The 17,624-nt window shown below is 60.0% G+C and overlaps 2 protein-coding genes across 2 annotated transcripts; both read right to left on the reverse strand.

The window, feature by feature from the left end:
- Window positions 1–12: 12 nt before the first annotated feature.
- Window positions 13–11,675, reverse strand: PTPN23 (protein tyrosine phosphatase non-receptor type 23). Its single transcript, XM_068673155.1, is given in 26 exon segments — window positions 13–813; window positions 898–1,008; window positions 1,109–1,247; window positions 1,341–1,445; window positions 1,529–1,713; window positions 2,450–3,769; window positions 3,771–4,620; window positions 4,799–4,978; window positions 5,108–5,259; window positions 5,356–5,510; window positions 5,872–6,192; window positions 6,464–6,609; window positions 6,794–6,859; window positions 7,074–7,188; window positions 7,375–7,454; window positions 7,591–7,649; window positions 7,956–8,012; window positions 8,216–8,263; window positions 8,402–8,533; window positions 8,909–8,989; window positions 9,199–9,330; window positions 9,670–9,719; window positions 9,907–9,983; window positions 10,226–10,353; window positions 10,491–10,565; window positions 11,495–11,675. Coding segments are annotated over 26 exon segments (5,418 nt in total). The 5' UTR covers window positions 11,579–11,675; the 3' UTR covers window positions 13–243.
- Window positions 11,676–14,883: 3,208 nt separating this feature from the next.
- LOC137851983 (GTPase IMAP family member 1-like) lies at window positions 14,884–17,584 on the reverse strand. Its single transcript, XM_068673160.1, has 2 exons — window positions 17,310–17,584; window positions 14,884–16,751 (listed from the first exon to the last, which is right to left on the reverse strand). The coding sequence occupies exons 1-2, from the start codon at window positions 17,531–17,533 to the stop codon at window positions 15,908–15,910; spliced, it is 1,068 nt and encodes a 355-aa protein (XP_068529261.1). The 5' UTR covers window positions 17,534–17,584; the 3' UTR covers window positions 14,884–15,907.
- Window positions 17,585–17,624: the final 40 nt, after the last annotated feature.

The following is a 17,624-nucleotide window of genomic DNA, read 5'->3' on the forward strand; positions in this document are numbered from 1 at the left end:
ACCCCGCACAGCGCCAGATCGACCTCTTTATTTTAGTAGCAAAGAGCTGAAAAAGTCAGTTCTAAGGGAGTGAGAGAAAGTGGCGGGCGCCGTACACCTGTACAAAGCTTTGGGGGGGGGGGGAAGGCAGGGCCCCCCCTGCGCTCCCCAAATCCCCCAGGGGCCTGCCCAGCACCCTGGGAGGCAGGAGGCCGGGGGCTGTGGCTGTAGTGCAGGATTTTGGGGGGGGTCCGAGCCCCTCCCTCAGCTCTTGTTGAGCGTCCAGAGCGGGTCGAGCATGCTGAGGGGGTCGTCGGTGGGCCGGGGCCCCCGCAGCCCCTCGCCCGTCTGCGCCTGGAGGAAGTTTTGCTTGTTCATCCGCTGCTTGCCCTTCAGCGACGCGTCCAGGGTGAAGGCCTCGGGCGTGAGGGAGGCCAGCAGCTCCAGCGAGGAGGAGGAGGGAGCAGAGGCCGGGGGCTGTGGGGGCTGCGAAGGCCCCGAGGGCTCAACCAGGGGGGGCTTGGGGGGCTCCTCCTCCACGTGGTTGCTGCTCTCGGCCTCCGCTGGGGGCTCGGGGGGCGCTGGGGGGGTTGGCTCAGGGATTGGGGTTTTGCTGCCATCCATCACCCCATCCAAAACGCCATCGGGCAGCGCTGGCAGCGCCTCCGGGGGGGCAGGATCAGGCCCCGGCGCAGGATCGAGCCCCCAGCCCCCCCCAATTTCTCCCCCTGCTCCCGGGGGCTTGATGCTGAGCTTGGCGATGGTGGCCTGGATGGAGCTGATGGACAGGTCCCCCCCCAGCACCAGGTCCTGGGGGTCCTGGTGGAAGTAGAGCTGCGAGGAAAGAGCCCCGTGAGCCCCCGGGGGGGGGTGGGCACTGTTTTTTATCCCCCCCCCATCCCAGCTCCCTGCACCCACCTTGGGGGACGTGCTGTTGGGGGGCTTGGGGCCGGGCGTGCCCACGCCGTGGCGCTGCAGGACCTGCTCCGCGTGCTGCAGGACGGCCTCGTAGCAGAACTTGAGGTGGAGCTGCGGGGACGAGAGCGGGGTGAGCACCCCCCCAGGACCTAGGAGACCCCCCCCCAAGGATCTGGGGGCACCCCAATACCTCCCCCTTTCACCCCGTTACCTTCTCCTGCAGCATGTGCTTGCGTTGCTGCCGCAGGCGCTTCACCAGCTGGGGCAGGTCGGGGATCCCGTTGCCCGCCTCCACCTCCTGCATGGCCGCGTAGAGCAGGCAGAAGGCGCCCGTACGGCCCACGCCGGAGCTGCGAGGGGAGACCCGACCCCATCAGGCACCCCACAACCCCTAAAACCCCCCCTTTTTGTCCTAAAAAGCCCCCTCGCGGGGTGCAGCTCACCTGCAGTGCACGACGATGGGGGTGTGCAGCGGGCGCTGGTGCAGGTAGTGGCCGTGCACCTCCTGGATGAAGCGCAGGAGGCTCCCCTTGCTGTCGGGCAGACCCCTGGAGGGGGTTTAAAGGGCTTTTAGGAACCCCAAATCCCCTCCCCACACCCCAATAACCCCCCCCCAGCCCCGTTATCGTACAGCTCGGGCCAGGAGGTGAACTGCAGGTGGATGACGGTGCGCTTGAGGCTCTGGTCACGGTACTGCAGGGTGATCATCCGCTCCACGTGGGTCGGGGTGGCCTTCAGCCCCGTGAGGACGAGCGTAACGGGGCCCTGCACCACCGGCTGGCCCCGCTCCGCAGGGAAGTACCGCAGCACCTTTTGCTGGGAGGGAGAGGGAATAGGGTCAGGAGGAGGGAATAGGGTCAGGAGGAGGGAATAGGGTCACAAGGAGGGAATAGGGTCAGGGAGAGGGGAATAGGGAATAGGGTCAGGAGGAGGAAATAGGGTCATGAAGAGGGAATAGGGTCAGGAGGAGAGAATAAGGTCAGGAGGAGGGAAATAGGGTCAGGAGGAGAGAATAAGGTCAGGAGGAGGGAAATAGGGTCGGGAGGAGGGAATAGGGTCACGAAGAGGGAAGAGGGTCAGGAGGAGGGAAATAGCATCAGGAGGAGAGAATAAGGTCAGGAGGAGAGAATAAGGTCAGGAGGAGGGAAATAGGGAATAGGGTCACGAAGAGGGAATAAGGTCAGGAGGAGGGAAATAGGGTCGGGAGGAGGGAATAGGGTCACGAAGAGGGAAGAGGGAATAGGGTCAGGAGGAGAGAATAAGGTCACGAGGAGGGAATAGGGTCACGAGGAGGGAATAGGGAATAGGGTCACGAGGAGGGAATAGGATCAGGGAGAGGGAATAGGGTCACGAGGAGGGAATAGGATCACGAGGAGGGAAACAGGGTCATGAGGAGGGAAGAGGGAATAGGATCAGGAAGAGGGAAATAGGGTCACGAGGAGACATGGGGCAGCTCCGCGGCACCCCTTAAAGGCTCACACCACCCCATTGTGGACATCAAGAGAGATATTTGGGATTTGGGACCACGCCCCGAGCCCGCTCGGGGTTTTACCTTCTCCAGCTCCTGCTCGGACACCAGCATGACGACGACGGACACCTTCTGCTCGTAAATCATCAGCCAGAAGTCGGCGGCGGTGCCCAGCAGCGGCGCTTGGGTGGCGATGACGGTGGGGCAGTAGGGCGAGAGGTCCTCCACCCGGCTGGCGTTGATGTAATCGTCTTTCCCCGAGCGCAGCACCACGCGGTTCCTGTCGTAGGGCATGATGTCCTGGTGCCGGTTCTTCATGGAATAACAGCGGGCGATGGCGATGGAAAGCTGCCGGGCGTCGCGTTCCTGGGCGTCCTGCAGCTCCTTCCACACCGCGTCCAGTTGGGTGCCACCCCCACCACCCCCAGGGGTGGGTGCCGGGCGCTCCAAACCTTCCAGGAGGCCTCGGAAACGTTCGAGCTCAGCCAGGAGGCGCAGGACGCCTTCGGGTTTCTCGTAGGGGTCCTTCTCGATCAGCTGCACGGCTTTGGGTTTTTGGCCCTCTTTGGCGTCCGCCTTGGTGGGTTGCAGCAGGGGTTGCCCCACCGCCGCTTTGGAGCCCCCGTGTTGGCTCTCGGGGCTGGAGGACAGCAGGTCGTCGGTGGAGGAGCTCTGCCGCTGGAATTGGGGCTCGCCGGGGGGCAGCGAGGGCGGGGGGCGCTGGGGGGGTTGTAGGGGCAGAGGGGGCTGTGGGGAGGGGGCTGGGGAAGGGATCAGGGGGCCCTGCACCGCTGTGGGGCCTTGGAGCTGGCTCAGGACGGGGCTGGGAGAAGGGGCGGCGTGAGGGGGGGCAGATTGGGTGGCGGGGGAAGGTTGGGGGGGCCCCATGGGCACGGTGCCGCACGGGGCAGGGCTGGGGCAAAAAGGGAGGGCTGGGGAGCTGGGGGGGGGCACGGGCTGCAGCCCCCCCATGGCGGGGTGTAGGGGTTGGGCTGGGGGCACGCTCGGCCCGGGGGGTCTGGGTAGGGGGCTGGGGAAGGGGAGGGTCCCCGTGGGTGGGGGGAGCCCGTGGGGGGGCAGCTTGTCCTGGCCAGGCAGGGGGTAGAGCTGGGGGCACAGAGGGGGCTGGGGAGGGGCTGGGGGGGGCTGCAGCTGCCCCACGGGGCCGGAGAAGGGCTGCTGGGCAAACTGGGGGGGCAGCGGGGGGCGGGCAGGGGGTTGGAAGGGTAGGGGGAGCTGGGGGCGGGCGGGGGGGAGGAAAGGGGCTTGGGGGGGGAATTGTTGGGGGCCCCCCAGGCCTTGGGGGCGAGCTGGCAGCTCCATGGCGGGCTGCAGCTGCGCCGGGGGGGTGAAAGTGGGGTGGGGGTGCTGCCCGGGGGGGAAGGGGTGCCTAAAAGGCTGCTGCAGCCCCCCCGGGGCGTAGGGGAAGGAGGCAGGGGGGGCAGCAGGGCGCTGGGGGGGCAGGAAGGTGGTGGGGGGCACGGCAGGACCCTGATTTGGGAGGCGGGGGGGGGCCGTGCAGCTGGAGATGGGGGCCTGGACGCTGTCCACGGTGGTGGTGGCCGGGCGGGGGGCCGGGCCCTGCTCGGGGGCACCCATGGGTGGGGGCTGAGCACCCCCGGGGGCCGGCCCCATAGTTGGGGGTCTGGGGGGGGCGGCTGCAGGCAGCCCGGCTTGGTTCAGCCCGTAGGAAGCAGCGGGGCCGTGTTGGGGGGACGAACGTGGGGGCAGCATCTGGGGCACCCCATAAGCGGGCTGCGGAGGGCCCCGGAGCAAGGGGGCGGCCGGGAAGAGTTGGGGGGCAGAGGAAGGGGCTGAGCTGGGGGGGGGGGACGGCGGCTTGGGGGGCAGAGGGCTGCAGGAGCTGCACTGGAAAGGCACCGGGGGCAGAAGCAGGCACGGGGTAGTGCCCGGGTAGGGCAGGGAAGCGGGCGGGGCTGTAGGGTTGCAGCGGGGCGCTCGCCAGCCTGGCCGGGGGTAAAAAAACCTCGGGGGGGGCTGGGGGGCGCAGCCCGGCTGCTAAAGAGGGGTCGAGGGTGAGAGCGGCCAGCGTGGAAGGGGGCAAACGAGCCAGGTGGGCGGCCAGGACGTCGGGGGGGAGGCTGCGGAGCTCCTCGGGGAGATCGGCCAAGCCCAGGGGGCCGAGCTGAGCCCCCTCGGCAGCTTCGGGGCCGCCCCCGTCCAGCTCCGGGGGTTTCTTCTGCAAGGCAGGTTTGGGGGCCGTAGGGCGGGGGGGCGGCTGCTTCTTCAGCTCCCTGTTGTGGGAGGGGGTAGGAGGAGTCAGGGAGGGGCTGCCAGCCCCAAAAAAATCCCCCTCCTGCAGCCCTACAAGCCCTCAGCCACCCTACAGCCACCCCTGACCCCATAAGCGGCACCCAAAGGTGCTTCCCACCTCGCTGGGGTGTCCCAAACCCCCCCCAAAAGGGCACCTACTTCTCCAGGATCTGCTGGCGGTTGGCTTCGGCAGCCTGGCAGGCCGCCCGGGCTTTTTCCAGCAGCTTGGCGGCTTTCCCCTCCAGGTCGGTGTAAAAATCCTTCCCCTCTTGGGATTTCTTCATCAGGTCCTCGTAGGCTTCGTAGGAGGCCACCAAGGTCTGGACGGTGGTGTTCCACCTGGGGAGGTGGGACAGAGGGCTGAGCACCAGGGCTGGCGTGCAATTAACAGCAAGCCCGTGCGTTAATTACCCTTTTTTCTGTGTTCCCCAACCCCACAGAGACCCCAAAACCCCACAGGCTGCTCACTTGTGCTCCACCTCGGCCAGGGCCTTGCGCACGGCCGCGTATTTGACGTTGGCGTCGGTCAGCGCCTTGAGGATGTTCTCCTGGGCAGCCAGGTTCTGCTCCAGGTACACCTTGATCTGGTCGTATTTCTTCAGCTGCTCCTCGAAGAGTTTCTGCGGGGAAAAATTGGGGATGGGGGGGAGCTGAGGGGGTGCAGGGAGACCCCCCAAAACCCCGGGGAGGGATGGAGAGGGGCGGGAGGACCCCACCTTCATCTCGGAGCGGTCGGCGGTGACGAGGGAGGTGGTGATGTCGTCCTTCTGGATCATCTCCCGCAGCTGCTGCTCCAGGGACAGGCGCTGGTCCCGCATCTCCTGCACCTTGACCAGGATCCGCTTCAGGTTCTGCAGCACCTGCTTGTCGTCTGGGGGGGGCGGGGAGCACTCAGAGGGGGCACGCGGCGTCCCCAAAACCCCAAACTGCTCGTGGGGTGGGAAGTGAGGGCAGGGGGACAGCGTACAGCCTGTCCTGGCACACCCAGGTTGGATGTTTGAGCCTCTGCTGGATTTATTTTATCCCCGCGCCATGATTTCAAGGTTCCAGGATCACAATTTGGACATTTTGGGGGAAAAAAAATCCCCCACAGCCTGCCTTGCACCAGGCTGATGCCCCGAGAGCATGGCTGACGTTGAAAAGAACCCAAAAAACGCACCAGGGGGGTGCAGAACCCGTGCCCCTCCCCGTTTTGGGGCACGAAGACGATGCCAGGGGGGCTCCAAACTCACCTTCGGTCAACGAGGGCGAGGGCAGCGCCGCCCGGACCTGCTCCAGGGGCCCGCTGAGCAGGCGGAGGTTGCCGATGTGCAGGTTCATGGCCTTGTGCAGCTCGGTGTTGGTGAAGCTGGCTTTTTCGTGCACCTCCAGGTATTTGGAGCACTCCTTGCTCACCTCGGCCAGCCCGGGTGAAGGAGGAGGAGGAGAACCCGGCGGGGCCGGGCTTTTCCCCAGCAGCTCCTGGAGTTTCCGCTCCTGAGCTTCGTCTTCCTCCAAGAGGTCTCGGATTTCCTTCAGGGAGGCCTCGACGTCGGTGAAAACCCCAGAAAGGACTGGGAGGGAGAGACAGAGGATGGGAAGAGCTGAAATAGTTCCCTGATCCCCACCACAAACCCTCCCAACCCTCATCTGCTCCAGCCCTGAAGCACCAGCAGGCAGAAAAACCCATGAGGAAGCACCACGTGCTGTGAACAGCCACCAGAAGAGGTGATTTTAGGATAAAAATTCATAAAGGTGTTGAATTTGTGAGTGGGGAAGCCGTTTCCGACACCGAAACGCAACCAGGGCACGGATCCGCGTCCCGTATCCCCCCCCCAACCTCACCCTGCATGGACTGGACGAGGTTTTTGACGGTGTCGGGGCGCACGCTGAGGGCGGCGCACTTCTCCATCAGGACGGGGGGGATGTGGCTGTACATCTCCAGGTTGTCCACGCTCTCGGGGTCCAGCTGCATCGAGTCCATGAACTGGCTGCGGGCAGGAACAAAGCCCTGAGAGGCGGCACAAGCTCCCCCCGTGAGCCTAACAGGGCTCCCCAACCTCCCCACCCCAAAGCAAGGGGCTCTGAGGAGCAGTTAATCGGGGTTCGCTCGGAACTGGGCAAACTGGGAGCTCGCAGCGGGGTGGGGAGAGGCTGGGTGGGGCTCACACGTACTCCAGGACTTCGTTTTTGGCTTCGATCTTGGCCATCACGTCCCTCAGCAGCTTGGCCTTCTCCTCGCTGCAAGAAAAAAATCCTTTTAGGGGCGGGATGGGATATGGGAAAGCACCCGGATGCTGCAGGAATCAGCCCGGGGACATTTTAGGAGGGTTTAGGGAAAGCCCTGCAGCTGGTTTGGCCCCCTCTGGACCCCATTAAGAGGCCTGGAAGCTGGGTTGAGGCACGGGTTCCTTCCTCTGTCCTCTTTTGGGGTCGTTCCCTGCCCAGGACCCACCTGTAGAGCGAGGAGGCCTCGTGGGCAGCCATGGGCACCAGCTTGGCGAAGATATCGGGGCCGGTGACAGCGGGGTCCGTGGGGTTGACGGGGAGAGCTTTCACCAGCGGGGCACCTGCGGTCCCAAAACAAACACGTGCTGGTCCCAAATCTCCACGGGGACGCTCCTCGGGTCCCAAAAACCCTTCCTCCTGCTCAGCACCTTCACCCCAAAAGCTCCCAGGGGAGCAGGGCATCGCCAAACCCCACTGTTTGGGGTTCCCTGAGCGTGCACCCCGCCATCAGCAGCCTTCAGCCTCACCTTTCACCGACTGCAGGGTGTCCAAGGCGGGCACGGCTTCGTGGTAGATGAAGTCGTTGTCTTTTTTGGCCGAATTGTACCTAAAAACGAGACCTCAGGCTGATGGGAAGCAGGCAAAAACACCCCAAAAGGCCCAGACCCTATGTGAAAACGCTCCCTGGGTGTTTCTGCCCCCCCCCCCCCCTAGTTGTGTCCAGGGGATCTTTGCACACTCACTTGCCACCGATCACGTCCATGGTGAACCTCAGGGCTTCCTGGACGGTTTCGGGCTGGCCCTACAGAAACGAGGTGAGAGGGAGTGAGTGCAGGTGAAATAGGGGGATTGCTGCTGCCCCCATACCCCGAGCACACCCCACACACAGCAGCAGCCCCTCCTCGAGCCCCAAAACACGACCAAAACCCTCAGCTCCACACCCGGGAGCTGCAGGGCGAGAAACCCAGGCAGAATCCAGCCCCTCAGGCAGCCCCAGATCCCCTGTCCCACATTTTCAGGAGGAGTTAAAGAAAAAAAGAAACAAAAAACAAACAAAAAACAAACAAAAAACAAACAATTCCTGCTGCCAGAGGAAAAAGGAACGCACCTTTGCCAGTTTGATCGCCTCGTTGAGTTTATCCAGGGCGCTCTGGAAGTAAATGACCTGTGGGGAGAGGAAGAATTAGTCCCAGGTTTGGTAGAGGTGCCGGAGCTGGCACCAGCACCCCCCGAGGGCTGCAGCTTCCTTCAGGGGCTTTCTTGGTGCCCCTTTCCTGCTTCCCTCGGGGCTGGGGAAACCCCAAGGGGGTGAAAATCTCCTCCGGGGCTCAACAGGACCTCGACCCACGCTGCCGCAGCTCTGCTTACCCTTTCCCCGAACTTCTGCTGCTCCTCGGCTTGTTTTCCCATGTGCAGCTGTAAAAAAAAGAAGCGTCAGAGCTCCTCGTGGAAGGGAAATCACTCAGCCAAGAAATTCAGCCCCCTGGATCCTGTTTGTTGGCCATGAGGGGGGCTGAGAGCGAGGTGTGTCCCCCCCCAGCCCCAAAAACTCACGTGGGCCACGGCGGCGAAGTAGTAAATCTTCATCTGGACCAGTTTCTTCCAATCTTTCTGGATTTTTCCCAGCAGTGAGGCCGTTTCCGAGTTCTCCAGCGCCCGGCAGGCCTCCTTGTAGTAATCCACCACCTGTGGGGTGCAGGGAAGGGGATGTTTGGGGTGCCCCCAAAGAGCCAGGCCCCCGTTTGAAGCGAGAGCAGCCCCAGGAAGAGCTGGGTTGGGGCAGGTTTGGTGGCACCGGGCTCGGTTCGTCCAGCTGGCGGGTGCTCTGCTGGTCAGTTTGGGTTAAAAATGGGTTAAAAATGGGTTAAAAATGGTGTTTTAAGGAAATCTGCCACCCTTACGCCTGCCTTGGAGGAGCTGGGGGCTGCTCAGGGCTGGCTACGATGCCATGGGGCAGTGCTGATGCCACGCAGGGCCCGGACAGCTTGTCCCCAGGTGTCACCCGGCGCTCACGGAGCTGTGACAGGAGTTGAGCACGGAAAAGATCCCCCAAAAGCTCACCTGGGCGCTGATCCGGGCCACGAGGAAGCTTTTCCTGTTGTCCAGCATGGATTTCTCCAGCAGACACTCCTGCGCCTGGCCCTGTGGAGGCAACACTGGCTGTCCCCACGCTCAGATTCCCCTGAAATCCCCAAATCCCTCCAGTATCCAGCACCAGCACCCGCCAGTTACATCCCCTTTGACTTGAAAACCCCACAGGATGCCCCAAAAGCGTGGCACGGAGCCCTGCTGCCTCCTGAGCCCACCCCAAAATCAGCAGGAGCCCGCTGGCAGCGCAGCCCCTTTCCTACCAGCATGAGGTTGATGTTGAGGTTGAGGATCTGGTGGCTCATGTCCACGCTGTAGGAGTGGGGGAAGTGATCCCGCAGGTAGGTGAAGGCCCCGGCGGCGCACTGGAAGTGGGTGCACGAAACCTTCATGCCCTGGGAAGACAAAAGAACGCGTCAGGTGTGCACAAACCATGCCAGAGGGTGGCTGTGAGGAGCCCGAGGGCACATTTGGCCTCAAAGCAGGGACACAGCAGGAGGCAGGGGGATAAAATCCAGCTCAGCGGGGCTAAAAACGCTCCCACGGGCCCCCCAAGACCCCAAAAAGCAGCTCCCAGAGGCCAAAAGCTGAGTTTTGAACCCAAAAAGCTCTCAGGGGTGTGCATTGATGTTACAGCCGAGGCCTGAGGGCTGTCAGCATGTGGCTGCTGGCCCCCAGGGGGGGAAAAAAAAAACCTTTTTAGGGATTTTTAGGGGCTGCTCGGGGGCTCTTACCTCCTCCGACACCCTCTTGTCCATGGCGCCCAGCATGGAGTGCAGCGCACCTGCGGGGAGAGGAGCAGGGCTCAGCGGGCTCAAAACCCCAAAAACTGGGAGTTTCGCACCAAATCTGCGGGCAGCTGGCTCCAGGAAGAGGCATTCAGCACAGAGAAGCCCCAAACTGACAGCAAACCCCCAGTACCGAATATTTAAGGCCCCCCCCGGGGGCACAGCCGCATTTCTGACCCTCACCCAGGTTGTAGAGGATGCAGGCCTGCTCGTACTTGATGTCCTCGTGGGTCACCGTCTTGCCCGAGAAGATTTCGGTCCTGCAAGGAGAGAGGAGGGGGCTGCTTACCCCCTGCTCACCTTTTTGGCCCTTCCTCAGCCCCCTCAGAGCCACCCCGGGGGCATGGTGGCATTTTAGGATGTCCCCAGGCCACCCCAGCAGCACGGGAAGATGTCCAAAAAGCGCCACAACAACCAAAAGTTTGGCATTATAGGACTTGAGCCTCAAACATCAGGGAAAATTGCACCCCAAAAGGGCAGGAGGAGCCCCCCCAGCCCTCACCAGGCAATGGGGACCGCGGCCTCCTGCTCAGCACCCATCGGGATCCGGCTCTGCAGGTAGTGGAGCTGCCCGAAATATTTCCTCAGCGTGCTGCAGCCCTCGAAGTCCCTGGGGACATTCACGGCGTTCTAGAGGGAAGAAAGAAAAAGGGAGAGAAGAAGCAGTAGGCAGAAAACATCGGGGCTGTGCAGGGAGCGAGCTGTCACCCAGCTCCCGTGGGCAAATGGGGGCGATTTGGGGCCGGGGGGGGGAGCAGGGGGCTCACCTGGCGCAGCACCTCCAGCTTGCGCAGCTCCTCGTTGTAGTTCTCGGGGTTCTCCCCGTAGTTCTTCAGGACAAACTTGGAAGGGGAGGGGGAAAAAAACAGGTGAGGGGGTGTGACGGAGCGCTGAGGTGTTCATAAACACCAGGGGAAGGCAGATTTACAGAGATTTAAGCTTCCCTCCACGTTCAGGCATGGAATAAATCCCCGGGGGAGGTGTTTGGGGCTGGCAGGATGGTGCTGAGCCGGCTGTGGGGCCTGACTCAGCCATGGGGCGGCTCCCGGTGTCACCCCGTGCCACGCCCAGTGTCACCACACAGCTCCTCTGTGGCCGTGCCTCCAAAACTGGCACCAGCACCGGAGAAATCCCCCCCCCCAGGGCCCTTTAGGGGTGCCTAACTGAGTCCTGACCCCCCAAAAAAAACAAGGGGAGGAGGAGGTGTGTCTGCCAGCAGAGCCTGCCCACTGTGGGTGAGGAGCTGCCTCTGCTGGGGGTCTCAGGGAGGGGTGGGGGCTCGCCTGCATGGGATCAAACATCATGAGGGCTTCAGAAACGCACCCCCACAGCCAGGCGGGGATGAAAAGCTGAGGGGAGGGGCTCCCAGCTCTGCCCCCTGCATCTTCCAGCCCCAGGGGCAGGCTCAGAGGCACCGCGGAGCCTCACACCAGCCCTGTCAGCATCCAGCAACTCCCTTCAGGAAGGGGAACGGGGACGAGGCGCCCCCCCCAGCCCCCGCGCAGCTTCCTCACGGCTCCTCAGGGCTCCCCCTGAGGCCTCCTGAGCGAGGAGGAACCGGGCCCTGAGAGGAGGCCGGGCCGGGCGGCCGGCCACAAACCTGCCGACTCACCCCGGCACCGGGGCGGGCTCCCCACACCCCCCCTCACCCCCCCCACACCCCCCTCACCCCTCAGCCCCCCCCCCACACCCCCCGGGCTCCCCTCACAGGCCTCAGCCCAGCCCCGGGCCTTCCCCGTTCCCCCCCCCGTTCCCCTCCCCAACCCCTCACTTTCTTCACGGCGGCGTTGAAGGCGAACTCTCCGGCCTCCTTCAGGTCCAGCCAGATCATGGGCATGCGGGGCACGGCCTCCATGGCGCCCCCCGGGCCTGGCCGGGACCGGGCCCCGCCGCAGCCGCCGCCGCCGCCACCGGCCCCCGCCGCGCGCGGCGCCTGACGGGAAATTCAAGCCACTTCCGGTTCCGCCCGGAAGCCCCGCCCCCTCACCAGCGCCGTTTCCATAGCGACTCGCCCCGCCCACCCCGCTGCGGGGCGGCGTTGCCATGGCGACAGCCAATAGGAAAAAGGGAGGCGTTGTCATGGCGGCGCTGTTGCCATGGCAACGGGGGAGGTTGAGGCCTACTCCAGGCTTGAGGCCTGCACCGGGTGCTGCCGGGCCCGGCCCGCCCGGGGTCGCTCCTCACGGCCCGGGGGCGCTGCGGGGGCTCGGCCCCGGTCCCCCTGCGGCTGGGGCGGCCCCAGCCCGGCTTCCCCGGGGCTCCCCTGGGAGCCTGAGGGTGGCTGAGCCAAGGGGTGCTCGCCTCCAGGCCCAAAGGGGGTGCCTCAAGTAGGCGTCCTGCCAATTAGGAGCACGTTTTAATAAACACACACATTTTAATAAACAAATTTTAATAAACACGTCTTAATAAACACATTTTAATAAACATACTGTTATTCCCTATTACCTGACACCTGATCACCCCCCGTTTCACTGGCCGAGTACCACAAGTTCACAAGCTAAGCCTAAGCCTAAACCTAACCCTAAACCTAACCCTAACCCTAAGCCTAAGCCTAACCCTAACCCTAAGCCTAAGCCTAACCCTAACCCTAACTCTAGCCCTAACCCTAACCCCATACCTATATATACACACTATTCCATATATATACAATATTTTTTTCTTCGACCCTTTAATTTCTCCTTTTTCCCTTTTTTTTCCCACCTGTCTCGTGTTTTGAGAACCTGTGATCTTTGTTTCGCCGTTCCCACACTGCTCACCCTGTTTTTCTCACGCTTCCACCTTGTTTTGGAACAGTGAGGCCTTCCACTGCCCGCTTATCTTCTTGGCACTGCTCCTTGTTATGACTGCACAGCCACCTTGGACTACAGAAAATCAGTTTTCTACCGCAAAAACAACCTAGTTTCTCACACCTGCTGATAGCCCGAGGGTGCCCAGGCACCCAGGAAGGGCGGTGAGCGGGGATCCGATGCACTCTGACCACCTCTTTTCAGGGTTTGGGGGGATTTAATGCAGAATGTACCCATCTGAAGTGTTTGGAAACGGCACAGAATTTCCATCGAGCAGAGTGCAACAAATCACTTGACCAATTAGGCTCACCGCAGTGTAGCAATTACCTCTGACTCACCACACAAAGGTGAATTTCACCTCCTCTCTCAGCGAGGTGCCTGCAGTCACGATGCCGGGCACACCCAGTGGGCTGGCACCGCTCAGGGATGTGACAGTGGCTTCAGGTCCAAACGCTGCCCTCTTTTGCCCTGTATTTCCTCGGGGTGCTGCTGTATTACTCTGATGGTGTGCAGAGCTGAATTCACAGCTCTTTTGGCCAAATAAAAAAACACCAAAAATCCTCCACGACGAGGAAGCCCTTGCTCCTGAAATCCGGAATATTTGGTTAGCCAGCAACAAGGCATCCTCTGGTTTCCTTCAGTACCAAGATGGGTTTGGCTGCTCTTGGAGCTGCTGTGGTCACTATCGCTCCCCCCCACACCCCTGCTTTTCTCTTCAGAGCTTCCTTCCGTATGTTTCTAGAGATAACCGAGCGATATCAAGGTCGAATTATAGAGCAGCGTGAGGATTTCATCAGCCGCAGTGTGCTGGGAGCTCTGGTGAGCAGCCTTTAAAGCTGCCGTACCAGTGATGCTCAGTGAGGGTGGCTTCCACTTCTGCTGACATAAACCAGACCCTTGCTGTCACACACACTTTCCACTTCTCTTTCCTCTAAACATTTTCAAATTTCAGATGTGTGTTTTCTAAACGCCCCCAGTTTTCTCAGCCGAGACTCTCCTCCCAGACTCATTTTGGTTATTCCAGTGCTGGTCAGGTATTAGTGGTGTTTCCAGAAAAAAAAAAAAAGTCACGTATGTCACATATTATTTACATTTTGAGTGTGATTCAGACTGCAGCTCCTCAAGAACCGTACCATGGGGTCCATCCTTCAGGAGCACACTGCCCCAGCATGGGTCCCCCTTTTGGGTTCTGCTCACAGAGCCCTCCCCCTGCAGCCCCCACTACCAAAACCTCAAATATTTGATCCTTAAATGTTAACCAGCCTTTTTGGGCCCTCTTCTCTGCAGGGCCTTATCCCACAGGATTGGGTTCTTCCAAGCAGAAGAGGCCAAATTCTTGAATTCTCGAGCCTCCTTGAAGAGGCCAAATTCTGCTCCTTGAAGAGGCCAAATTCTGCTCTCCTGAAGCCCAGGGTTGGTTACGTGTTTGCTTTTCACCCTCCTCCCTACCTTTAGGATCCTGAACTCCACCATCTCACGCTCCCTGCAGCCAAAGCTGCCTTTGACCTCCCCATTCCCAGCAAGTCCATGTTACTGGTGAGCACGAGGTCCATCGGAGCATCTTTCCTTGTTGGCTGCTCTATCACTTGGATAATAATAATAATAATAATAATAATAATAATAATAATAATAATAATAATAATAATAATAATAATAATAATAATAATAATAATAACAATAATAATAATGATAAAAAAGGGATAAAAAAGGATAAAAAAAAAGGATAAAAAAGGATAAAAAAAAAATCACAGATGCGCTCCAGGATCCTCCTGGATCGTGTCCTGCTGTGCTGTCCCCTCTCACAGGGCTGAAGCCCCACATGAGCAGGGTCTGTGAGCAGGAGGCTGCTCTTTCTGTCGGTAGAGGGCCACATCTCCCTGATCATTTTAAAGAAGTCAGGGCATTAATTTAGGCTCCTTGGAGCTCTCTTTCCGAGCTTTGGGTTTGCTTCAGACTTGGGACAGGGTTGTCCCCAACCCAGAGACGTGCTCTGAGCTCAGAGCAGGACATTCATTCCCGGGGGTTCCTCAGGAAGATGGGCACAGCTATCTTAAAATTTCTCTGTCTCTGCTCAGGCCTTCCTTCTGCCTGGCCGTTGTGTGAGAAAAATCTCAATAATTTTTTTTCATACAGGGTCTTTTGTGAAGCTATTTTATTCACAATTGCAATGCAAGCAGGAGTGCACAGTAAAAGTTTATCATAACCCTATATCCCCTATGACCTGACACCTGATTTCTCTCATTTCCTCACTACCTATACCTTAAATACTTATATTTACCCCTTATATACTATACTTATATCTTATAGACCTATACCTTATGTACCTATACACTTCTACACCATATAGGTACAATTTAATTTGACCAACCATTAATTTCTCCTTTTTTTTTTTTTTTTTTTTTTTTTCCCTTCTTTTGTGACTAGCGGGCTCGTGATTTTTGTTTTCACTGCTTTCCTGCTGCTCACCCTGTTTTTCTGAGCTATCCTCCTTATTCTGGGACAGCGGGACCTTCCCTTTATCTCCTTAACGTCCTCCCCACTGCCGTGCCTGCACAATCACTTTTGCATATGCAAGGTTAGTGGGATTTTCCACTGCAAAACCACCTTTTATTGCAAAAACACAGCTTTGTTTCCCACATATCTATGCCATTACCAAGCTTGGTAACCCAGGGCTACAAAAAAAGCCAACGGGTCTTCCGTGAGTGACCAATTGTTGACATTCCTGGCTTTTTTTTGACACCAATAATGCCTCAGAGCACTCCACGTGCAGGTGGACGTGGGCACCCTGTTAATTGCTCAGCCAAGGACAAGGAGGTGCTGGTGTTGTCCGAAAAAGTGGCTCCTTTACCAAGAAGCCAATTCGCACGCACTCAGGAGAGAGATTGCTTTTATTCAGGCCTCAGAGCTCGATGCAGTTTCCACAGATCAAACACAGCCAATGTCGACTTCCTGGCTCCATGGAGACATGAAATTCATGACTCTTCTAGCGATCTAATACAAATTCATTCTCATCTACCTGAGTTTTGTGCTCATGTGGCATCATTCTTAATGGCTGCTTTTCAGGAACTTCTGTGCATGGCTTCCTTTCTGTGGGGTCCTTGGTGGTGTTCCCCGATGAAGCATCCTAACCCCTTTGATCCATCGATCTCCTACATATATGATAACTGATTAAAGGGAAGCTCAATAAAAATAGACAATTCCTCTTCGTTTTTGCTGCAGGCACAAGGATGCCCGCTGAGACATCAGGAAAGTCTTTTTTTGCTGTGCGGGTGTCTGAGCGCTGGCACAGGCTGCCCAGAGCGGTGCTGGGGTCTCCATCCCTGGAGATGTCCAACACCCAGTGGACACGGTCCTGGGCAGCTGGAGTGGTGCCCAGAGGTGCCTCCAGCCCCAGGCGTTCAGCGGTTCCGTGGTGCTGGCACTCCTCGCACCCGCATGATATAGTAACCCAGGGAAATCACAGCCACGGTGAGGGCAAACAGCCCACAAGCCACGACAACTGTCCTGCGGCCAGACTGCTCCCTCTTTATCCTGCCTGCTCTGTACCTCCACATGTGATACGCCACCTCCTCTTCTGTTAAATTGGGCTCCAGGTACATCTCATTGCTGTAGTACCTGTCCCCATTCTCCTGCACCATGCAGCGGACCATCCCCATCAGCTCCATGACCTGGTGGTCCCGTTCGGCTCCAGCTGCCCGGTTGTTGAAGCCACAATACCTCTTCCCACACCTCTTGATCAGCTTGTGGAGAGCTTTGTTGTCTGTACAGGACACGTAGTCCTGCAGAGATCTCTCCCCCAGCTCTTCCGCACGGGTAAATATGACGATGGTGTGCCTGAAAACATCAGCTCCAAAGATGTCCTGCAGTCTCTCTGCAGCCTCCTCGTCCTCCTTGGTGAATCGGCCCAGCTGGGTCACCAGCAGCAGCGCGTGGGGGCCCGGGGAGGACAGCCTGATGCAGCGGATAATTTCTTGACGCACCTCACTGCTGGCACCTCCGGGGTTGAAAATGTCGGCCGTGTCAACCACCGTGAAGTCCTCGCCGTCCCAGTGCCCCTGTGCTCTCGCACAGCTCACGGTCACTGGCTGGGTGGACAGCTTGGACTCAAAGACACGCTTCCCGAGGAGGGTGTTCCCCGTGGCGCTTTTCCCCCCACCAGCCTTCCCGGCCAGGATCAGCCTCATCTCCAAGCCCCCGCCAAACCCAGGCAGCACGTGGACTCGCTGGATGGACACGGACACGCTGCGGAGACAAAAGCAGACACCCAGAAGGGATTTTCATGAAAATCAGGGATGGTTTCGAAGCCTCTGTGTGCCCCCGTTTTGGGAAGGGGTCGTGGGGTGCAGCTGGGTCAGGCTGCGGTGGCACCGGGACAGACGGGGTCCCCTGGATCGCGCTGCCGCGTGTGCAGCCACAGCAGCGCACGGAGAGCAGCGAGGAACCGAAAATGAAAATAAAAGCCAGAGCCGTAAGGGGCTGCGGGGAAACAGAGCAGCAGGGCAGCCTCCGTGTGTGCAGGATCATGGGGGGGCGAAGGCAGCGTGGTGGCAGGGACCTTTGGGGTGGTGACACTCGTGCAGCCACGGCCCCGCGTGGGGCTGAGCACGGTGCCCAGGGGCTCCCCCGATCTGGGGCTGTGCCCACGCCGAGCATGGGGAGCGAGGAGTGGGGAGAAGGGAAGGAGAGAGGAGGGGACAGGGGGAAGAGCCCCTTCCCACTGCCCTGCGCCAGGTCCCCAGGCCCCCTCGGAGCCCTCCCCGCCGGCACGGAGCCTCGCGGCCCCTGGCCTCCCGCCCGTACCTTCCTGCACGTCCTGTGCTTGCTGCTCCCAACCTCCAGGAAGCGAAAGCGGTGACGGAAGCAGCCCAAAGCACGGCCCTCGTGTCAGCGGGATGGCACGCAGGGCGCAGGCAGTGCCAGCACCTCCTGCGGGGCTCGAGGAAGGGTCCCAAAAGAAGCAGCCGTCCCTGCGCGTCCCCAAATCCACAACCATCCCCGAAACAGCCCGGGCACATCCCTGGCATTGAGCTGGAGACGAAGCAAACCCAACTGAGCAGCCCCAAGCTTCGTGATGATGTTTTCACAGCAGCCCTGCAGCACGGTTAGGGCGAAAAT

This window comes from Anas acuta, chromosome 2 (assembly GCF_963932015.1).
Source record: "Anas acuta chromosome 2, bAnaAcu1.1, whole genome shotgun sequence".
In the NCBI taxonomy this organism is placed as follows: domain Eukaryota; kingdom Metazoa; phylum Chordata; class Aves; order Anseriformes; family Anatidae; genus Anas; species Anas acuta.